At 42.0% G+C, this 25,000-nt stretch overlaps 1 protein-coding gene across 3 annotated transcripts in view; it reads right to left on the minus strand.

The window, feature by feature from the left end:
* znf644b (zinc finger protein 644b) overlaps nucleotides 1–25,000 on the minus strand; it is a 152,236-nt gene that overhangs the window by 63,300 nt on the left and 63,936 nt on the right. For all 3 annotated transcript variants that reach the window (XM_038793803.1, XM_038793802.1, XM_038793804.1), the window contains one exon: nucleotides 1,289–1,387. In XM_038793803.1, coding sequence (XP_038649731.1) covers nucleotides 1,289–1,329 — 41 coding nt within the window. In that variant the 5' untranslated portion in view covers nucleotides 1,330–1,387. The remainder of the gene's footprint in view (nucleotides 1–1,288; nucleotides 1,388–25,000) is intronic.

The raw sequence follows: 25,000 nt of genomic DNA on the forward strand, positions 1-25,000 counted from the left end.
CTGTGGAAGTTTTCAGCTTTAAAAATGTGTTTACAAAATATACAGTGTCAACTGCTTGCTTTGTTTAAGTCGCGTAGAGTAAAACCTTTTGTTTAAAACATTAAACTTTGTAGCAGAATTCTTAGTTACTTTTTAAAAAGTTAATGGCCTCCCTCAAGATCATAACACAGATGTTAAAACTGTTGATTTTCTGACTGACTTATCAGTCACTCATGGTGCCCCCTCTCTATCAAACCCAAAACAAAAGTATAATTGGATGAAATTGCAGCATTTTTCTACTTTTTCTGCTTCATACAATTTTGCATATTCCAATATGCTTTGAACAAGGAACACAAAACATTAGAATGTAGGTACAGCAATCAAACAGGAAAGAAAATCACATGCTGCCCTTTATTGCAAGGTGATTAGAATACAAGCATAAAGAACTCTTGCTTGAATTGCACAGGGCTTTGGTGAGACCGCAGCCAGAATACTATGCGCAATTTTGGTCTCCATATTTCTGGCAGAGAATCTTACACAGTAACAGTGAACTATACTTTCAACTAGTGCAGTTAACACTGAGTGCCACTTAGCCCAGCACTAATGTTACTTTGTAGGGTATGGATGTCCTGGTAGTCTAGTCACACTGAATTACCGCAAGGCATGCCATATGAATGCTGCCTCCAATAACACACTTTAGTATGATGCAGCAGCTTCTAACAACCATTAGGTAAGACCTGTTAAAGGATCACAACCAACAGCAATGACATTTACAGTAAATGCTTGCCAAGTTAAAATTGGTCTGAATTAAAACATTTTAATCATATTAAGCACTTGACATGAATCTCTACTTTTCCAATATTTTAAAATATTCTTATTTTATTTTTGGACAAAATTTCAAATATGGGTCTTGATATTCTTTTCTGAATAACCTACGGCTAACCTTCCCTTAAATGCTTAGCTATTTCCCTGTTTAATTGCAATTCAATAGAAATTCAATAACTTGAATTTCTGAAATCCTTAAAACACTATTAATAACATAGTGGTGGCAATAGAAAAATCAGAAAAACGTAATCAATTTCCTGTGTTCATAAGTGTCATGCTAAAAGCTACAATGGGAATTATAACTATAATGTGATCTCTTCAGTTAGAGATTTTGCTTTTTATAACAATGACTAATGTTTTATGGACAGTTAAGTCATTCAAATGTTTCTAGAAGCGTTACGATACAATTGTAAAATACTCTAAAATCTAGTCTCTAGACATTTCATCACTTTTAAAAATAATTAACCGAAACAGTAATACTTACTCCTTACACTCCTCATCCATGTCTGCATCATTCAAGGCCATGATAAGTTTCCTTGCAATTGGAGTAAGGGGGTCCAAACACTGACAACAATTCTGTATCCTGTTAAAAAATTACAGAAATGTATGTCATTTCTAGAATTGCTAATACATAAAAAGATGGGAAATCCTTTCAAATTGAAGTTTCTTTTATTATAGGTTTTCTAAATTCAACCATACCAAAATTATATTGATATGTTTACAGATTTCAGACAACGGGCAACTAAAAAACACCAAGAACGCCAACAATGCACACACAATCAAAATTCACACGTATAGCGAGCTGCATATGCAATTTGTTCAAAAAAGGTAGGTGTCAATGATATTCAAACAATATGGTGTTATAGGCAGCAATCAATAAAATGTTTGAATTTTCAGAAACCTTATTTCAATGCAACAATCAATTTGTAACTGTCATGGCTGGCGAATGAAATGAGATTCGAAACAGCCTTTGTTTGAAACTGAGCTTTAAAATTTAAACGTAATTATCATCAAGGGTTGCTGGCCTCTCAGTGGCAAAGTGTGCTATTGCAAGAGAGAATCTATCCATAACTAGTGGCCACCTCAACTCTCAGAGCACGCCCCCCCATTAACTGACATAGAATAGTGCTGATGGTGACTGCAAATAAGTAAGGGTATCCCTTAATGCCAGTTTCAAATGGCTAGCTGGTAGATTGTGCTCTTGACCTACTAGGAGGTGCCATTGTGGTTGCAATCAGTTCAGGCAACTTTTGGTTTTTTTTCTCACATACTGTCCTGACCAAACTGTCATTGCACAAAAGCTGCCAAGGGTGGAATTAAAGCAGCGGCCAATGTGAGACAAGTATTCTCTTTTGAAGAAATCACTGCTTTTGCATTATCATCTTTTTCTGTGAAAGGGAATCTAAATGTGCAAAAAAAGCACGCTTTTCAAAGTAAATAAACCTTTGTTAATAGAAAAATATAGTCAGAAACACCACCTATATGCTACCATTTAACAAAGTGGATTGCTAATCTGATTTTAGCCATGTGCAAATCCTTCATACAAGCCCTCAAAAGAGACAAACACAAATATCACCAAATAAAATGTCAGCATCAATCCTTATAGATTCTAAAGCATTTTCTATAACTCCTGATCATTCCTAGAGTCGATGACAACTTTGAAAGCTCAGACAAGTCCTCATTTTAATGTGCTGAAACCTAGCTCCAAAAATGTCATAGAGCAGTTATAGTTCTGATTTCTCAGTTAGCGTAGAATCAGAGAAAATCATAGAATTCCTAAAGTACAGGAGGCCATTCAGCAATAAGACATCGGAGCAGAATTAGGCCACTCGGCCCATCGAGTCTGCTCCGCCATGCAATCATGGCTGATATTTTCCTAATCCCCATTCTCCTGCCTTTTCCCCATAACCCCTGATCACACTAACCAGGCCCACAGAATTCCTACAGTACAGGATGCCATTCAGCCCATTGAGTCTGCGACAACCCTCTGAAAGAGCATCTCAACTAGGCCCATGCTCCCCCCCATCCCCACCTAAGCTTTTTTGGGGAGGGGGGGGGGGGGGGGGGGAATGCCTTCCGATGGTCTTTGGAGAGGGGGGGGCATCTCAATTATGCACAGACTTCTTGACCCACCTTGGAGTACACCGCGCCAGGGCCATGCTTGAGCAATTTTACACCAAGTCACGCCCAGTGGATTTCCTGCTATATAGAGGCTGGTGCGGGGGGATGGCAGGGTTGATTGTTCAAGAGAACAATTTGCCAGCTTGCCACTTGGGTGTGGCATCGTGCAAGATGACACAGAACAAGTGTTAGGGGAAAAACTGAAGTGACCTTCTACTGAAAATATAGTTTTACACAATAAGAATGAAATGTACATTCATCAAATGGCCTGTAAGATAACAGTATAACTGCAATACACAAGAACATAGAACTTAGAAGGAGTAGGCTATGCATCCCATAAGACTGGTCCACCATTCAATAAGAATCATGGTTGAATTGATCTTTGCTTCAACTCCATCTTTTTGCCAGGCCCCAATAACCCTCTATGTGCCGATGCCTCAAAGAACTGTCTATTGTACCCTTCAAGTCTCAAACCACACAGCTCTCTGGAATAAAGAATTCCAAAGATTCATGAAGAAATTCCCCCTCATCTTGAACTTAAATGGGATACTCTTCTTCTAAAACAATGTTACCGAGTTCTGAATTTCCCCACGAGGGGAAACATGCTCAGTGCCTATCCCATCAAGCCCCCTCAGGAATATTACATGTTTCAATAATATCACCTCTCATTCTTCTGAACTCCAATGAGTATAGGCCCAAAATGCACACTTCCTCATAAAATCACCCCTTCATCTCAGGAATCAGCTGAGTGAAGCTTCTCCAAACTACTTCCAATGCAAGTATATCCCTCCTAAGACAACCAAATCTGTACGCAGTAGTCTAGGTCTGGTCGCACTAATGCCTTAATGCTCCATCCGCCTTCTAAAAAAGGTCAACATTCTATTTGCCTTCACAATTAGTTGCTGTTAATGCATGCTGACGTTTTGTGATTCATGTACAACGACATCCAAATCCCTCTCTTCCGCTGCATTCCTTAGTCTCTCTCCGCTTAAATAATATTGTTTTTTTATTTCTCCTACCAAAGTGGATAGCATTACATGTTCCCACATTATACTCCATCTGCCAAGTTATTTTCTTTGCTGAATAATCTATATCCCTTTACAGACCAATGGCTTCCTCACCACTTACTTTCACACTTATCTTAGTTTTTATCCTGTGCAGTACCTTTTACGTAGCACCTTACCAAACGCCTTTTAGAAATCCAACGACACTACATCCACTGGTTCAATTTTTGCCACATTGCTCGTTGCACCCTCAAAGAACTCTAATAAATTTGTCAAATTTGATCTCTCTCAAAATCATATTTACTCTGCTTGATTGTATCATGAATTTCTAAATATCTTGCTATTACCTCAGTGTTGGGCAACCTAGGCTAATGAGTGGGCCGCCCTCCATCTCAGTGGGCCGTAAGACTGAAATCAAGCTTGTTCACTAATCAGGACCCAAATAAGATTAAATACATTTAATACATGCCGAATATTTCATAATGAGTTTAGGAAATGTGTAATCATTTATATATTAATAGAAATATCAACAACTTCAAATGGCTAAACACAAAAGAAGTATTTATGTTTTGGACGCAGAGGGAGCGCATGGCTCTCAAGGTCAATCTTGTGTGCAATCAGCACGCACCTCACTTCACCTGTCCTTGATTTGTGTCTGTATCACGTCAGTCATACCAGACGGAAAAAAATTACACAGACAGAAATCAGTAGAATGTGGAAACCCTGCACGTGGGCAATAGTGAAAAAATGTCTTGTCGGCTGAACTCAGAACCCAGATGGGCCACACTTGGCTCACAGGCTGCTCACCACAGTACTATCTTCTTAAAAATGTATTCCAGCATTTTCCCAATGACCATTAGTTTCCTGATTTCTGTCTCCCTCCTTTCGAGAAAAGGGGAGTTACATTTGCAGTTTTCCAATCACTGGGATCTTTCCAGAACCGTGGGAATTTTGGAGAATCACATCCATGAATCCACTATGTCAGCGGCCAAAGACCCAAGAATGCAAGCCATGTCAGTCCAGAGACATGTCAGTCTTTAGTCCCATAAGCTAGCCTAATAGTTTGCATCTAATCATAAGGGTAGCACCTCTCTCAATTTTGCATCCTGATTTTCTGGTATTATTGGGACGCCTTAGTTCTTTTATTGAGAAGACAAATAAAAAATAATCAAAGTCTCTGCCTTGGACGACACAGTAAAACAGTGGTTAGCACTATTGCTTCACAGCGCCAGGGACCCGGGTTCGATTCCTGGCTTAGGTCACTGTCTATGCGGAGTCTGCACGTTCTTCCCGTGTCTTCGTGGGCTTCCTACAGGTGCTCCGGTTTCCTCCCACATGTCTTGAAAGACGTGCTTGTTAGGTAAATTGGACATTCTGAGTTCTCCCTCTGTGTACCGAACAGGCACTGGATGCGGCGACTAGGGGATTTTCACAGTAACTTTATTGCAATGTTAATGTTAGCCTACTTGTGACAATAATTTTTATAAATTTAGAGTACCCAATTATTATTTTTTCCACTCAAGGGGCAACTTAGCGTGGCCAAACATCCTAACCTACACATTTTTGGGTTGTGGGGGTGAAACCCATGCAGACATAGAGAGAATGTGCAAACTCCACACGGGCAGTGACCTCGGACCGGGATTCAAAACCAGGACCTCAGCACCGCAGTCCCAGTGCTAACCACTGAGCCACATGCCGCCCTTACTTCTGACAAAAGAGTTGGAATACTACTACAACAGCCGTGGCCACCTTACAACCACATCTCTGTAATAGCTACCAGATCATACCCATTTAGTTCTATTTATATTACCATATGATCTATTCGGTTATGAATGCAATGTATATTCAGATCTAGAGTCACTAGTTTTGACTTTCTTAAAACTAGTTTTCTTTATTGCTATTTGTTGGTGCATGTGTTTTGATGCTCCATCCTTTCCTGCTTCATTCTGGTTATCATTCCCTGTATCACTGCACTGCATTATTGCCTTGCCCTTTCTCATTAGCTTTCAACATGTCACTTCACTTGAACCCTAGTTATTCAATTGGCATGACAGTGGTCCCAGCATAGATCAAGTGAAACTGTCCCAATCAAACAGCTCCCTCTCTCCTCAGTGGTAGGGCCCCATGCATCAAAACCCAATTTTCCCACGCCAACCTCTGAGCCAGCATTAGTCCCTGATCTTATTAACCTTCTATCAATTTGCTCATGGACCAGGTAGTAATCCAGAGATTACCACATATATGCTTCTGCTTTTCAATTTAGTCCCCAACTACTCTTTCTTAGTCTTACCCATGTCATTGATACATATGCGGAACTCAACAATTGGATCCTTCCACCCCCTACTCCAATATCCCCTCCAGCTCTGAGGAACCGTCCTTAATTCTGACACCAGACAGGTTGAAACAGAGAATAGTGTCAACTATATTGCATTTCCACTGCTGCATTCTTTTTTAAAAAATATTTTTTGATTGTCAGAAGTAGGCTTACATTAACACCACAATTAAGTTACTGTGAAAATCCCCTGGTCACCACACTCCGGCAGCTGTTCAGGTACATTGTGGGAGAATTCAGAATGTCCACTTCACTTAACAGCACGTCTTTTGGGACCCATGGGAGGAAACCCACGCAGACACGGGGAGAGCATGCAGACTCCGCACAGACAGTGACCCAAGCCGGGAATCGAACCTGGGACCCTGGCGCTATGAAACCACTGTGCTACCGTTTACTGCCCATTGAATGCCCCCGTACTATGAAAAAATGAAATGAAAATCGCTTATTGTCACGAGGAGGCTTCAATGAAGTTACTGTGAAAAGCCCCTAGTCGCCACATTCCGGCACCTGTCCGGGGAGGATGGCACGGGAAGTACTAGATTTTGCTCATCCTCCCAGTAGTTCCTGCTCTCGTGCATAAACGTTGTGAGCATCTTTACAATTGGACAAGTATATAGGATCCTCATGACTGCCTCGCTTGGGATCAAGCCTTCCCGTCTGACTAAAATCCAAATCTGAAGTATTTAATCTAAGGCATGTGGTTGTCACCTAGAACAGTGTCCAGGTAAATTTCTCTCTCCGTGATGCTGATTTTTAAAAAAAAGTTGGTGTAAAAGGGCCAGAATTGTTGATATGTTTGGCAAGAATCTTCCGTAGTAATTAACCATTCCTAGGAAGGACTTCAGTTCTATTGCATTCTTAGGCGCAAGCACTCCCTTAATCGCTTTCACCTTGTCTCCGAGGGGACACAATCTCTGCATCCACTTTGAACCCGAGGTACATAACCTCATTTCGAAACATGCGTTTCTCACGTTTTAAATGTATGCCAGCCTCTTCAAACCTCCTGAAGACCCCCTCCATATTTGCCCCATGCTCTTTAGGAGGCGTTCCTGTAACTAAGACATTGTCAAAGTATACCAACACTTTGGGGATTCCTTATAACCATAGTGAGCTGAAAAAGAGCACAGGCTGACGAAACACCAAATGGCAATTGAATGCACTGATCCTTGTGGGTATTTATTGTAACTAACTTTCTGCAGTCTTCTTCCAATTCCAGCTGTTGATGAGCATGCCTTGTCTCTAGCTTAGTCTATTTTGGGCCATCTGCTAACTAAGCATACAGGTCCTCTATCCTCGAAATGGGGTAACGATGCAGTTGAGCTCTCCTGTTTACCATTGGCTTGTAATCACCGCAGATCCTCACAGCATGCAGTCCGGTTTCAGGACGGGGACGATGGACTCGGCCAATTCAGAAAACTGCACAGACTTGATAACGCCCAGGTCTTCCAGCCTCTTCAATTCCACCTCTACTTTCTGGTGTAATGTCCCTAGCATTGGTCGAATTTGGGAAAATCTAGGTGTAGCCTCGGGGTTTACATAAATTTTGGCTTTAACCTCTTTTCGCTGAACCAGTTCTCTCTGAAATTCCTCCTGATATTCACATAGAAGCTCTTGGAATCTCCCATCCTGGATGCTAAATATTTCCAGCCAATTCAGTTTTATTTGTTTTGGCCAGTCCTGTCCCATGAGACTGGGCCTCTGTCCTTCAGTTACCAGGATGGGTGCCTGAGCTGACATGTACGTATAAGATACAGGCAGAGAGGTTGTCCCCACTATTTTTCATATCTCTCCAATGTTTGTGGCTAAAGTAGCCTCAGAAAGGATCAGACTTTCAGTCCCTTCTGGAGATGTTTGAATGTTCTTTCACCTACGATGGTGGCCGTGGTGCCAATGCAGATCTCCATTTTCAGGGGGCAGCCATTGACTATTAAAACAATGTCAATGGGAGATATCTTGAGTTGGACCAGATTGAATATGTAAGCCATGGATCCCTCCTTTGGTACCTCCACCAGCTTATTTACAGGGGTTTTTAATTATAATTTTCTTGGATCTAAAGCAGATAAAATTCTTGCACAGGCTTGGGAGTGGTCTCCCCCACACCGAAAACATGCCTTGGGTCCTGGCGCTGAACAATTCTTCTCTGGCTCCACTGCAACCACACTTGGGCTGTCCCCAGCAACAGCCGTTTACGCCACAACTGATTCCTCTCATTCTGCAGGCCTTGCAGCTCACGATCGCTGTGCTCAGTTCACCCGGTTGCTTGGGCCATCTCCACTGCTTTTTCCTGTGAAATATTGGTTTCAGCAAGGAGTTTCTTTTGGGTGATGAGGTTGTTGATCCCACAAACCAGATAATCCCTAAACATGTCCACTAACACAGGCCCAAACATGGAGTGATCAGTCAGCTGTCGGGGTCTGGCCGCAAAGCTGGGAACATCTGGGCAACTTGATAGAGGTTTATAAGATGATCAAGGGAATAGATAGGGTAGTCAGACAGAGACTTTTTCCCCGGGTGGAACAAACCATTACAAGGAGACATAAATTTAAGGTGAATGGTGGAAGACATAGGGGGGATGTCAGAGGTAGGTTCGTTACCCAGAGAGTAGTGGGGGCATGAAATGCACTGCCTGTGGAAGTAGTTGAGTTGGAAACATGAGGGACCTCCAAACGGCTATTGGATAGGTACATGGATTACAGTAGAATGATGGGGTGTAGATTAATTTGTTCTTAATTTAGGATAAAAGTTTGGCACAACATCGTGGGCCGAAAGGCCTGTTCTGTGCTGTATTTTCTATGCATTGCAATGTCTGAAGCTCAGACTCCAGCTCATCCACTCTGAGCCAAAGATCCTAGAGCTGCAGTCACATCTGATGTGGATCAAACTGGTGTCCACCATTCCCACATGCTGCAGCTGCAACACATCACCTGTCCCGCCCTCTCTACTGCAATATATTTAACTAATTATGCTTTGAAGGTTTAAAATGTCATTCAGTTGTCTATTTCCAGTTTTTAATCTGGGGAATAAATTGTTTAATTTATTAAATTTAATTACATCCTTTAGATCTTTACTATAACTTGGCCCACAGTTTTAATGCAACCCGACTCAGATAAAATCTGCACTCAGGTGAAGTTGCTATTTGTTATTAGTTACTATTTCACTTACCCTGATTGACATTTTTCATTTCCTGGCTCTTTTTCAACCAATGTCTAGGTTTAGAGGGGGGAAAAAGAAAATTTTGAAAAAGAAAGCGAAATTCTCTCACACAATTTACTAAGGGGCTGGTTTAGCCCAGTGGGCTAAACAGCTGGCTTGTAATGCAGAACAATGCCAGCAGCACGGGTTCAATTCCCGTACCAGCATCCCCGAACAGGTGTCGGAATGTTGCGACTAGGGGCACTGCACAGTAACTTCATTAAAGCCTACTTGTGTGACAATAAGTGATTATTATTATTACTAGCTCTTGATTTCACACTTAGATTTCTTTTTAAACTCTTCATTGGAATGCGGTCTATCTGCTCCAGTCTCCTTCAATTTCCACTCCTAGTCTAAGGCCTTTTCGGTCACTGCTTTTTATATCCATTCCAGTCTTGCTCAGCTCCTACTCCTCCTGGATTTTTTTCCAGTTTTGTCTTCTCTCCAGATGATGTGGACTCCTCGACAGGGCATTGGCACATTGGCACCCTCCAACATTCACCCGGTAGCAATACTTCACATGAAAGTCTCAACTGGAATACTTGTAACCTATTCAACTATGGGAATCAATACGGATGCATCCTATGCTATTCTTAATTGACACCCCAAGTATTCTGAATTTACAAGGTGTCAGTGGCTAGCAATCAGAAGCAGGCCCCCAGCTGAATTTCCTCTCCCTAACCTGGAGGTGTCGAAGCCAATTTAAGTAGGCCCTACAGACAATTCCGACTGAGATCAGTAAACTCAGCAAAAGACCAGGGCTCAACAACTGGAACTTCTTTGCTCAGATGGATAAAGTTGCTGAGGCACTGTGGGAGTCTTGTGGCAAATATATTTAAATTGTCTCTTATTGATATGACATTCATTAGTCTACTGAGTTCAGCATAATGTTAATTGCAAAAGGACAAAGACTACCGAATCGCACTCTGGGATCAGTGATTTTCATTGGAGGGTCCCTGCGCAGCCATCTATTGTTGACCTGAAATATTTAGCACCAATACAAACTAGCAGCACGTGAGGAAGACTGGAGGCTATAGAGGAGAATATATATTAAGGAGGAAGAAAGGTCAATAGAGTTATAATTCCTTTGCTCAAATAACTATATAGAGTTGTTTCATTAAGCAAAGATATCTGGACTGGTTGGAGCGTACAACAGATAAAGATAGAGCGAGAGAATAAAAGGAAGGAACCAGCATGGAGAGAAAGACAACAGCAGTGAAATGTTGTGAAGAAACGGATGCTCAGAATGCCAGGAAGTAAAGAGATGTATAATGGAATCAGCCTCACATCATCAGGTTTTAAGCATTCTATTTTGAAGCAGATCAATCTTCGGGAAGCAAGGCGATATTAGCACCATCTAGTGGTCATCTTTTCCCTTTGCATTTGGTACCCAGTTACAATTTACATCACTAGATGTCACTATTATTAACAGTAAATTCACAAAAACATGTTAATTTTCTGCTGTAAGTATCACATAGTTATTTCACAGCAAACAAATTGTAAATATTGTGGCCACAACTTCTGTTGTTTCAATGACAATTATTTAAAAACACATTTTCATAAACTTGCCAGATTTATTCAGTTTTGTGCCAACTGTGAACTGTAATGGTGTTTTGGTCTTCATCTGTTGGGAATTGGGTATGGGCTGCCCAAACACATTTCATTTAGAACCCTTAGAGAGACTTTAGTCCCATCTGTCTCAGATCAGTATTCCAACTCACACCACCACAGAATCATTTCAATTTGCCAATTTTAAAAACAAACAAATTACATTTTTAAAGCCCCCATAACTGTAAACACATAAATCGCTTATTTCTTCTGTACAAACTGAACAATGAGACAAAAACTCATTTTCGAGTTCATAAACAAACGGAGAGCTTTTTAAACTGTGATTTGCGTTAAATCAGGCAAGACCGAGCTTGTCAATTGTGATGAAGTGCTGCCATCCACAGGCTGGTGTTCACTTAATTTCATTTCTCAATTTATGTCCAAAGTGCATATTGATTCAAAATAAACAAAAACAATGGCAGGAAAGATATAAATTCTTTAATTTTAGGAACATAATTTCAATAACCACAGAACTCGCACATTAGTCTCCAAACTGTTTATTTGTATCAATACCTACTTCACAGGCCATTGTTTCATGGTAAATGTCAAATTGCATTTCTTAATCATGAGATTCTGGGATTTTTACCGCCATTTGGAGTTGCATTCTATTTATAATTAGACCCACTGACTGCGGCAACTAAATAAATCACATTCCATTCTTAGTACTTGGAATTAGATGTCACATCTGTTAAATGGGTTCCAAATATTAATGCAATTGTTTCTTAAATTACATTATATTTCCTGGTAAACAATTTTCAATGATATTACTAAACAGATTCATTGTAATTGCAGCACAGGAGTCCAATCGAGTCCATGCCAGCTCTCTGTCGAGCACACCAGTCAGCTACATCCTTCTGTTCTATCCCTGTAGTCGTACTAGTTAATTTATTTCAAGTTTCCATCCAAATCCCTCCTGAAACAACTCACTGTTGCCATTTCTGTTACCTCCTAGCCAGTAAGATCCAAGTCATTACCACTCACTGTATAAAATAATTTTACCTCACGTATTTCTTGCCCAAAACTTTAAATGTGTTCCCTAGTTCTTGCACCATTATTAATGGGAACAGTTTTTCTTTGTCTACCCATGTGTTCCCATCAATCTGTTGCCCATACGGTCTGGGTGCTACATATCACGGGTTTGAAAGGTGCTTTCGAAGGGCATTTCGTGAGTTGCTGCGGTGCATCTTATAGATGGCACCCACCGCTGCCACTGTTTGTTGGTGGTGGAGGGAGTAGATGTTGAAGATGGTGGATAGGATGCCAATCAAGAAGGTTGCTTTGTCCTAGATGGTATCAAGCTTTTAGAGTGATGTTGGAGCTGCACCAATCCAGGCATTTGGAGAGTATTCCATCACACCTGACCTGTGCTTTGGAGATGGTGGAGGGGCTTTGGGGAGTTAGGAGGTGAATTACTCTCTCCAGAATTCCCAGCCTCTGACCTGCGCTTGCAGACACAGTATTTATATGGCTAGTCCAGTTCAGTTTCTGGTCAATGGTAACTCTCAGGATGTGGATAGTGGGGGATTTGGTGATTGCAATGCCATTTAATGTCATGGGGAGATGGATGCATTCTCTCTTGTTGGAAATGGTAATTGTCTGGCACTTGTGTGGTGTGAATAGCACACAGCTCCAGGGTCCCAGGTTTGATTCCGGCTTGGGTCACTGTCTGTGCGGAGTCTACACGTTCTCCCCGTGTCTGCATGGGTTTCCTCTGTGTGCTCCAGTTTCCTCCCAGTCCAAAGATGTGCAGGTTAGGTGGATTGTCCATGATAAATTGCCCTTGGTGTTCAAAAAGGTTAGGTAGGGTTACTGGGATGGGGGGCTCTTTCCAGGGCTGGTGCAGAATCAGATGAGCCGAATGGCCTCTTTCTGCACTGTAAATTTTATGATTCTATTTGCTATTTATCAGCCTAGGCCTGAATGTTGTCCAGGTCTTGCTGTATTCAGGAACGGACACACGAGCAGTTTCGCACAAGTTTAAAGTTATGAAGGGTTCAAGTTAGGAGAATCAGCAGAAGAATATTGTTACTTTGAGCCGCGATTGTTTCAAAGGCATGACTGAGGGTTTAAGTTGAGGAGCAGAATAGGAAATTTTAAATTAAGTGAATGTAATAAATTACAGAAAGTCTTCACATTCAAGGCAGCACGGTAGCATAGTGGTTAGCACAATTGGTACACAGCTCCAGGGTCCCAGGTTCAGTTCCCAGCTGGGTCACTGTCTGTGTGGAGTCTGCACGTCCTCCCAGTGTGTGCGAGGGTTTCCTCCGGGAGCTCCGGTTTCCTCCCACAGTCCAAAGGTGTGCGGTTAGGTGGATTGGCCATGCTAAATTGCCCTTAGTGTCCAAAAAGGCTAAGTGGGGGTTGCTGGGTTGCAGGGATAGGGCAGATATGTGGGCTTGAGTGGGTTTGCTCTTTGTAAGGGCCGGTGCAGACTCGATGTGCCGAAAGGCCTCCTTCTGCACCGTAAATTCTGTGAAATTTACCTAACAAGACTGTTCAAATGGAGGAGTTGGTGGAGAAGTTCCAACTCCTGGGAGGGAATGTTTTTAGGTATTTGCAGGTGCCGAACTTTGTGCATAAGGAACTTTCTTAGTCTCCTCGATTGCCGGTGCTTTCACTCATGGATAAGGTGTTGTCTCTTGATGAGATAGGGAAGGGACAACATCGGATATATATGGGCAGATGATGGTGATGGAGAAGGCTTTGCTGGAGGAAGTAAAGGGGAAGAGTTGGGTTTGGTTTTGGAGTTTCGGATAGGCTTGGGCTGCAGGAGGGGAGAAAGGTTGATGTCTTGGTCTTCACCTCTCTAATAGCCCCAAGGTGAGTCTTGCTCGGATGGAAGGCATTGGTGCCACATAAGACTTCGGAATTCCTGCCATTTGGAAAAGTATGCCATAAGGGGATCAGAGGAGGGGTTTTACTCTAGGTAGCTGCCGTTCATCACCTTAGAAGTTGGTGGTTGTCAGCAATTGGGGTGGGGGCTGTGTTGTGGGGATATTTTCATTAAAATTGTATACATTTGTTTCATCATTTTGTGGAGGTTATTCACGAAGGCTCTCCCTTCTCAACCTTGCCCCTCATCTGGGCTGTGGTAATCCTCAGGTTAAACCACCACCAATCAGCTATCCACTCAAAGGGGAAAGCAGTCTATGGTCATCTGGTACTGGTGACTTCACCTTTACTTTCTTTGCTATAATTGAACATTTTCTGAATAAAAATATATTTTGAAAAAAGTTTAAACTGACATTTCACTACATTGGAAGTAGTATATTAAGACACTTTTGGGGTGCATCTAGCGTTAATCTAAAATTATACTTTATTGTGTATGAAATTAAGGAAAAATATTAACATCTGACTTTTTTGTACACCGTGCATTTTCATTCCAGTTAATTTATTCAAAAGTACTTTCAAAAATTTGAAGAGAAAATTGATGTCACAATCTCTCACTTTATGCTCGAGAGATGCTTGGTCTTGAATATAATTAAATACTAATAAATTACAAAAATCAGTTCACTAATTCTGCTAGAGCTGCATGAAAGAAAAAGAGTGGAAAAATAAATATAATCCAAAAAGATTCAGGACAGTCACTATTATTTCCATTCCTTTTGGCATTTTTGACATGATTTTCCCAAAAGCTAGCAGCATAAAATTACACCATCGTTCCCAACCTAAAAACTAGTTTAGCGATAGGAGGCATGAGGTGAATATTGACATGAGGCAGTGTTCCAAAAGAATGTTACTGCCCCTATGCTGTTCATTTTCATCTTAAAAAGATGGAATAGAAGTTCCTGCGCCCATTCTGAAATTTGCTGATGATGCAAAACTTTGTGGCTAGTTGATCAACATAAATAGCATTAGAGGCAATTAAAGCAGGTCGGTTAAGGAATAATACATTCATTTTAATGCAGTTTCATACAAGGTGTTACGCTGCATGTGCATGATAACCACGGTGGTCATGAGCAAAGGTTGTCTGCGATTATTGATCATAAACATGCAGTAAAATAAATCAATATTAATCAAATACTAGATTATAGTTGAACAAACAAGAAGTAAATTGGTTATCTTAATGTTATAAAGTTCAGTTAGGTGCACATAACATGCTTTTCAACTCTGCGTTCCCTATCGTCACTGGAGGAGATTCAGTGATTAATAACATGTGCAATTTCAATATAAGATAATATTTACAGAATTGTAATGGTTTCTTTGAAGAAAGGATTAAGTGGAGACACAATCTAGATTTCCTACAAGTTGAAAGGTGCTGTTGATGTAAACATGAGCAGACTATTTGAATTGTGTATGCACGAGACGACAGGTTTAAAATGAATCGGGTTAAGTAAAATTGGAAGAGGACAGAAACCCCGGTGAGAATAGTGACCTGGAATGTATGAGATTTAAACTGACCGGTGAAACGATCCAGGGTATTCTTGCATTTCAATAGCTTGGGGGCAGAGGTGGTATTTCTCCAGGAGATGCATTTACTCATTAAAGACCAGGTTAGGTTGCAAGTAGAAATGAAATGAAATGAAATGAAAATCGCTTATTGTCACGAGTAGGCTTCAATGAAGTTACTGTGAAAAGCCCCTAGTCGCCACATTCCGGCGCCTGTCCGGGGAGGCTGGTACGAGAATGGGTGGGGCAGGCATTCCATTCAGGATTTGACTAAATCGAGGGGGGGGGAGGGGCAGCATGGTGGCACAGTGGTTAGCATTGCTGCCTCACGACGCCAAGGTCCCAGGTTCGATCCCAGCTCTGGGTCACTGTCCGTGTGGAGTTTGCACATTGACCCCGTGTTTGCGTAGGTTTCGCCCCCACAACCCAAAAAAGATGTGCAGGGTAGGCGGATTTGCCACGCTAAATTGCCCCTTAATTGGAAAAAATGAATTGGATACTCTAAATTATAAGAAAAAAGATAAATCGAGGGGGGGTGGGCGATTCTATTTAATAAGGTGCCATTTGTTCTGGTCAGGGAGGTGCGAGATCTGGGAGGTTGGTTTGCAATGGTTAGCGGGATCTTCTAGAGGGGGTTCCAGTAGTAATTTTGGTAAGCAATTTTGCACCAAATTGGGGTTATAGGGGATTATTAAGTGGATGATAGCTGACATTCTGGAACTGGACTCTCAGATTGATTATGGGTGGCATTTTAACTGTATGATGGATCCTTCACTGGGCCGGTCATGCCCAAGTTGTGCCGGGCGGCACAGTAGCATAGTGGGTAGCACTGTTGTTTCACAGCGCCAGGGACCCAGGTTTGATTCCCGGCTTGGGTCACTGTCTGTGCGGAGTCTGCAGATTTTCCCCGCGTCTGGGTGAGTTTTCTCCAGGTCCTCCGGTTTTCTCCCACTGGTCCCAAAAGACGTGCTTGTTCAGTTAATTGGACATTCTGAATTCTCCCTCAGGTGTACCCGAACAGGCGCTGGAGTGTCTAGGGGATTTTCACAGTAACTTAATTGCAGTGTTAATGTAAGCTTACTTGTGTCACTAGTAAAGATTATTATTATTAAGAACATCAGTCAAGTTGGGAATGGTGAAGGAGCTGGGGGTATTTATGGACCAGATTGGGGGTGGATCCTGGAGATTTCGGAATCTGGGAGGTAGTTTTTTCGTACTTTTCCCATGTACATCGGGTGCACTCCCGCATAGATTTTTTTATGATGGATAATTCGATTGGGGTGAAATATGGGGCGATTGTGGTTTCTGACCACTTGTCAAATTTGATGGATATTATGTTGCGATTAGGTCAGTCTCTGGCACTCCTGTAGAGAATGGGCAGGCTCCTACTGGGATATTTCTAGCTATTTAGGGGTACTAAACAGGGCTGCCCATTGTCCCCACTTCTCTTCGCATTAGCTATAGAGTCTCTGGCTATTGCACTTGGAGGTTCTCGGGCTGGTCAGGTATTGTGAGAGGAGGTAGTGAGCACAGAGTTTCATTATATGTGGATGACTTATCTAATCCACTGGGGTGTATGGATAGGATTATGAGTATATTGGAGAAATTTGACACCCTCTTGGGCCATAAGTTAAACATGACTAAAAGTGAAGTGTTTCCAGTAAATGCCACGGGGAGAGGGGAGGATTTCTGTATGGCTAACCAGAAGTAGATTCAAGTGCTGAGGTATTCAGGTTGCCCATGGCTGGGCCACGATGTATAAATGGAATCTGACTGGCCTGGTGGATAGGATGAAAGAGGATTTAAGAAGGCGGAATGTCCTTCTGCCGGGGGGGTCCTTATTATTATTGGCCGCCGAATATAAAAAAGTTCAGCAGTGGTGGGGAGAGGAAGAGGAATAAGCTGAGTGGGTACAGGTGGAGAAGGCACTGTGTAAAGCTTGAGGGCTTTAGTTGTGGCCTCACTCATTTGCCCCAGCGAAGTATACGGAAAGTCCGCTGATTCCTTAAAAATCTGAAACCAGTTGAGGCAACATTTTGGTTTGGGGGACATGTCGGTGCTGGCCCCTATTTGTGGAAATCATCAGTTTGGTTGGGGGGGGGGGGGGGGGGGGGGGGGGGGGGGGGGGGTCGTGCAGAAGGAGTCGCCCTCGTTCCTTCAGCTGCCAGATCACAACTTGCTTTATAGGTTGCTCTTGCCAGGTGAGTTGGGGAATGGGAAAACTGCAGACATCTATGGGTGGTTGGTGCACTCAGGTAAAGTACCGATTGTGGAGATAAAGCAGAAGTGGGAGGAGAAGTTGGATATGGAGTTGGGATAGGGTGTGTGGAGTGAAATTGTGCACCGGGTCAATGCCACACCTTTATGTGCGAGGATGAGCTTGATACAGTTCAAGGTGGTGCATAGGATCCATATGACATGGACGCAAATGAGTGGGTTCTTCGCAGTGATAGAGGATAGATGTGAGTGGTGTCGAGGGGAACCAGCCAACTATGTCCACATGTTCTGGTCATGTCCACAGTTAGTAGGGTTTTAGGGGTTGGTATTTGAGACGCTAACAAAAATTGTGGGGGTGGAGATGTCACCAGATCTTCAAGGCAATTTTTGGGGTGTCGGAAGTGCCAGGGCTGATGATGGGGAAGGGGGCTGATGATGGGGAAGGGGGCTGATGATGGGGAAGGGGGCTGATGCGGTGGTTTCGCGACATTGATCGCTCGGAAGCGAATTTACTGGAATGGAAGTCAGAGGAACCACCGAAGGTGGCAGCATGATTGGGGGATATTACGGAATTCCTTAAACTGGAAAACATAAAATTTGCCCTTCAGGGCTCAGATAAGGAGTTCTGGATGAATTTAAGGTGAGTGGTGGAATATATAGGGAGGATGTCAAAGGATACCCAGAGAGTAGTGGGGGCATGAAATGCACTGCTTGTCAGGCGTGTTCTGTGCTGTATTTTTCTATGTTCTATGAGATGGAGGCTGTTCTTGCATCTGTTTACGGATCTATTTGTTGCCACCTGGTAGGGAGAGGTGGGGGGGATAGGGGTTTAGGGGAGAAAAGGGGGAAAACGTGTCAAATTAGGGGAGTTGTATTTTGTATTGAATTATCATTTGTATCCACGATGTGGAGATGCCGCCCTTGGACTAGGGTGAGCACAGTTAGAAGTTTTGCAACACCAGGTTAAAGTCCAATCACTAGCTTTCGGAGCACTACTCCTTCACCTGCAAATTCACCTGAGGAAGGAGCTCCGAAAGCTAGTGATTCAAAACAAACCTGTTGGAGTTTTGCATATTAATATTTGGTGATCAAGAATTATATTTGGACAATCTTTCCTCAAAAGATTAGGTGGGTAATTGAGATAGAGCCATGATAGAATGGCTTGTAGATTATCTGTATTCGTGACTTTGACAAGTTCTTATTTCTTATTCCATATTTAATACCTCAACCTGGAACTTGCTTCTGTTCAAAAAAGAAACGAGGCCACAGAAGATAGAAAATCTACTGTTCAGTGTTTCTACAAATAGAATAGCAAGGGGGATCTTAGTCTTGATATGCAGAATAATCTGGTTACTTTAAAGCAGGCAAATAACATTTTTTGTAGCTGCTGTTTTGGTATGACAAAATATTTTCATGTTTCTTTGTCCTTACCATCTTCCTTTGGTTGGAAGAATGGACAAGTGAAATGATTAACTTCCTTAGCTGTTTAGGCTAATTGTTTTGCATCCAGAAACAAGAGGTGGATTTGTTCTTCAAAGCATGCATGCTTTGAAGGACGTTGAAATTGCTGCCCCTCAAAAAAGCAGAGCAGGCAATAACTATTTTTTTCAGGAATTGAAAAGCAATACTCATACCCATGTGCATTCTAATAGAAAGCTGTTTAACTTGACATACAAAAGATACTATTAAGCCATGATCAATCTTACATACAGAAGGAATTTGCTTTTTAGTCGTCTATCAGAAGGCAAATCTTTTCCATTTAGCAGCCACTTTTTTCTCTAGATTTCCTCATCACAATGATTATAATATATGAAAGAAGATGCAAGGTCTGCAGCATTTTTTGCCAACATCCCAGCTTAGTGCCAGGAAATGGAATATAACAGCACACAAGTAGGACATTTGGACTATCATAATTGGCGCCTTTTCGCACTAAAGCCAGGTTGATCTGAAAGCATAACAGACAAATGAAAAATTACCAAAAATATAAAATAACAAATGCAAAATGGTAGCAATGCACCAATAGAATTGATTCAGGTTGGAAGAAAGCCTGCTCAACCTTTATCATAAAAGTGGTACTTACAGAAGCAGAAATGCCAAATTTATCCTCCCCTCTCAGTATTCATAGCATTAAAATTATACACTATGTGATTTTCTCTCCACAAATGCTGCATCATTGCCCATAAAGATTTGATTTTTTTAAAAATCAGCCATTACAATTTTGCTGCACAATCATAATGATTAGAATTAATGCAAGAGTAAATAATTGCAGGAATGGACTCTCGTGGAATATGTCTTTTAATTAGTGGCCATTAGAACACATAATTCTTTTGATGCAAGTTAATTAGCTGACATTTACCATGTTATTCAAATTGGTTTCAGCTCTTTTAAAAAATATGCAAATACAAAAAATGCATATCCTCCAATAAGCATGCTGACAATATTGGCAGTTTTGCTCAGCGCTAACTGTTTCTTACAATCAGAATTCAATCTCCATAAATCTAAACACACCAGCGTATTAACTCATATTTCAAGATCGCTCAATTTCCATCTGTAGGTCACTGCCCAAATCCAAATGTATTTGTTATTCTAGCAAGTAGTTATTTTGGGGGCAAAGAGAAGGAGAGAATATGTGAGAGTTTCTGATCCAGCACTAAATTAAAGTAAGCTTTCCCAAACACAGGGATCAGTGGATAGAAACCCAAGCAGCAAACCTGGCCAATTTTCTTCTATTCTCTGAAGTTCCAAGTAATATTTTTTTAAATCATTTTGTTGTGAGCACAGCTGCTAAGGCCAGCCTTTATTGTCCATTCCAGGTTGCCCTTGAAAAAGTGGTGGTGAGCCCCCTTCTTAAAGCACTGCAGTCCATCTGGTTTAGATACACTCGGAGTGATTGTCAGAACTTTAAACCAGCAACAGCGAAGGAGCAGCAAAACAGTTCCATCTCAGGATGGCGTGTTACTTGCAGGAGGAACTTGCCGGTAGTCGTGTTCCCAGTTGTCTGCTGGCCTTGTTCTAGGTAGTAGAGTACACAGGTTTGGAAGATGTTATAGAAGGATCCTTGGGAAATTGCTGCAGTAAATCTTGTGTCAGTACACGGGTAGTGGAGGAAGTGAACACTTAAAGAAGTGGATGAGGTCGATTACGCTTTATTCAGAATGGTATGAAGCTTCTTTAGTGTTGTTGGAGCAGTACACATCCAGGCAAATGGGGAGGGGAACCATTGTGCCCCCAAACCAGCCTTGCTGGCTCTTGGCTTAATGACTGCAGTGGGGAATTACATTCCCATCATTCGCTGCTCCGCCCCCATATCAGGATGAAAATCCTGCCCTTTCTCTTTTGCACACAAACGCGCAGCCTCTTTTTCTCTTCTTTAAAAAAAATTAAACTTACTAAAAAATCGTTTTGAAATTTCTCCTCTGGATTTTCTTCAAATAGTCAGATAGATGCTGATGAACACTGAAAGAAAGGAAGCAGTATGGCTGAACTGACTATACAGGTTTCCTGGGGAATTTTCCCCACCTCAAGCTCAGACAGCAGGATCTACCACAATCACAGATTTGGGCAAAAATACTGATCCCAGGCATCTGGGAAAACCTCAAACAATATATTAGTGAAGCCTTACTTTTGTACAGTGGAAATTTCTGATTATGAACATCAGACAAAACATTCCTCTAAAAAGTGTTTTGGGGTGATTCAGTTGGAGCAAGGCATGTGGGCATCTGCCATTTTGCCCGGCTCACTCCCCAACCCACTATCTGCTTGTTTGTTGTATTCCTGCATGCGCACACCACCCAAAAGCCCTTCCACAACATTAGTCAGGTCCCTACCATGAATGACAGCCTTCACCTGTTAGCTAACTACATGACTATGCATGGTTCCTGTCAACATCCAATGACCATCCCACACCAGCCACTGGAAATGCACCAACCAACTCTCAAAAGCTTCAACCCTTACCCTGACCCCGACTTGCCAACTGCCATTCACTGGCAAGAATGAAAAATATCAAGTAGAAAATCAGAAGACACACAGAGGTGGGGCATTGTTACATTTAGATACCAGAGAGTATTTAAGTGAAGCTTGATGCAGTTTTCCATCATTGGAGGAAAGAATTGCACTAGGTAGTCCCTTTATCCATCCAAAAAGCCAGCCAAAGTCCCACACATTATTGAGCTCATTGTTTCTAAGGCTATAAATTCCATTTTCAACTTCTTAGCGAAGACTTCTGTTACTAGTGTTTATGAAATGTATCTGGCTCTTCCTCCAAGTAGTACATAATGTATATGTGGAATCTCGACTAGTTGATTATTATCTATTAATTCACCAGTTCAAATGCAACAGAAATATTTACAAGGTTTCAGCAGAGGAGCATGGAAAAAGAAACTCTTACTAAACAAACTTCAAAAGGCGGCCAACGAAGGAGCAAGCAATCCAAGTGATGAATCCCATGGCAGTCAGCAAGCTGATTCAAAAATTAATTATGCTGGTCGGTTCTGAAGCACAGCAAATAGAATATATTATGGTTGAATTAGTACAAAATGAAAGAAGCATGCCAGGAAGATCCACACCAGAGCCAAAATCCTTGCACCCGCCATTATGCCAATAACTGTACTGCAACCCATGACACACTTACCTGCCTCCTCATGGTTACTGAACTGTCACCCAAGTTGTAAAGGTTTTAGGAAGGGATTTCCTACACAGTGTGACTAACTCAGTTGGTAAATAGTGGGACTCTAACTTTATTGCAGTGTTAATGTAAACCTACTTGTGACAATAATAGATTATTATACCCAGCATTGGGTGATGATTTTACGCTAACTTTTTTTGTACCTCTTCAATTTTTAAAATATTTAACAGATTTCTGGGAAAATATCTATCAACACCAGGCATCTTGTATTTACTACTAGAATAATTACAGGATTGTTTTACTTAATAACCTGCAAGCCTTTCCCTAAATAAAATTCTCCATCATAACGAAAGCTTGAAAATAAGGTCCATCATAATTGTAAAGGAGGCAGTTTTGGGACACCAACTTGCAAAAGAAAAAATGCACAATTCAGCAACAGAAAGCACAGCTACACTTGAAACCATCTGGTCTTAGGCTGACACTGCTTCTGCAGGAAGTGCTCCCCCTAGTGCTGCAACACAAATAATCGCAGCCTTGGTCATACTGCACACATATATATCAATCACAGTGTGCACAGTTCACCAACACACTTTTGCACAATATCGCCTGATAAAATGCAGCAAATAGCAACTACATTACCATCCTCAACAAATGCATTTACACAGCAATTTTCATGACCGTAGGTTGTCCCAAAGTGCGTTACAGCCAATTAAGTACTTTTGAAATGTAATCACTGTTGGCAATGTAGGAAGCACAGCAGCCAAACTGCACAGATTTAAGTTCCCACAAACAGCAGTGATAACTGTACACTATTCTCAAACTGTGGCCTAGACAGTAGCTTATGTAGATTTGTCACCTCCTTGCTTTTGTATCCAATTCTCCTAAATCTATAAACTTTTCAAGGGTTTTATGCCTCACAATGTACTACTTCACCTTGAACTACATCAAACTGCTTTTGCTAGTACCCAGGTTATCGAATTGTCTCAAAACACTCCCCAGGTTATCGAATTGTCTCAAAACACTCCCCAACTCTCCCCATCACAGTTTCCTATGTTTGTAGACAATATAATAAAGTTGCTGCGGTCAGCTAAAGCACCAAACCTCAAAGTGAATTCAAGTGGATATGAAACGCAAATACGCAGCAAATTATTAAGGCACCAGAACTTATCTTCAGAATCCTGTACCATTTTTGCTCAAAGTAATATATGCCAATAATAAGAATGACGGCCTCTAACAAATTTTTTTAAATTATGGGCACTATTTTTTAAAAAAGGCAAAGTTTCAGGTTCTGACGGGCACACCGGCATGTTTCTCCCCAGAAACACAGACAGGCTTTCTGTCTAGATCTTCTGACACTGTCAGAACAGAATTGTGGGTCCGTTTTACGCCGTCGGTCAGGTGGGGCACAGCGTCAGAGCCAGCTCGGCCAGCTACAGAGAGATCGGGGTGCCATCTTTAAAGGACTCCCCGATCTGCGCTAAAACTTCGCTCACACTCACCCACCCCCAACCAAGGGGGGCACTCTCCCCACACAAAACATTAGGCACCATCAACTTAAGATTGTCAATAATAAATTCAGCCAGGAATTCAGGCGAACCATCATGAACCAAAGGATGATAAGATGTGGAACTTAATACCACAAGGAGTAGTTCAGGCACAGATATCTTTCAGGGGAAGCTAATTAAGTACATTTTGGAGAAAATAACAAAATTACATACTGATCAGGTTAGATGAATACGGGTGAGAAAATGGTCAAGCAGTTGATCTGAATGGCCTGGTCCTATGTTGTCATATACAGAGTAATTTATGGCAGGGAAGGAGGCCTTCAGCAAATCGGCTCCATGTCAACTCCCCATGAAGTGAAAAAATTGAAAATCGCTTATTGTCACGAGTAGGCTTCAAATGAAGTTACTGTGAAAAGCCCCTAGTCGCCACATTCCGGCGCCTGTTCGGGGAGGCTGTTACGGGAATCGAACCATGCTTGGTCTGCTTTCAAAGCCAATGAATTAGCCCTGTGCTAAACAGCCCCATGGAGCAATCCAGTCAGTCCCACACCTCACTCAGTCCCCTTGACCCCACAACTTTATTCCTTTCAACTGCCTGAACTCCTTCAAGTGCCTAGTTGTAATTGGGAAAATTGGAGATGGATTTAAAGGCGGTGAACAAGCAAAATTGGGAAAAAGTGCATCACAGAAGTTCCCAAATGTGCCTCTGACCCCACCCACATTTCCCCAGGGCAGCTTCTGGGTAGTGGCAGCAATCTGTCGAACAGTGCCAGGAAGCCAGTTAAATGGGCAATTAACAGCAAATTTCAAAGGGCAATGAATGGGCCCCATATTGTGTCAGAACTTTGGCTGTGAAAGGAGGCAGTTGTAAAGTTAGAGATCAGAGCGGCATGAAAATAAGATGCAACCTGACTGCTTAATGGAGCAAACCGCAAGCCCAAGAACTCTGCGGATGGAGGCTTGCCATTGCAAGTGCACTGCCTAGCATGCTCAAAGTGCAGAGATGGCTGCCAGCTCCTTCAGCAATTCTCACAACCATTTTGCTTTGCCGTTCTACCTCAGCAGCAGTACGACACTCAAGCCACTGTGAAGGCTGCCAGTGAGCCGACTGATTCTCCCTCCTCCTCTCAACACACCTGCCATCCCTAATTGAATGATGAGCCCCGCGCCAGCCTGCTAATTGATCACTTTCCAGAAAACTGAC

Source organism: Scyliorhinus canicula, chromosome 4 (assembly GCF_902713615.1).
Source record: "Scyliorhinus canicula chromosome 4, sScyCan1.1, whole genome shotgun sequence".
Classification (NCBI taxonomy): Eukaryota; Metazoa; Chordata; class Chondrichthyes; order Carcharhiniformes; family Scyliorhinidae; genus Scyliorhinus; species Scyliorhinus canicula.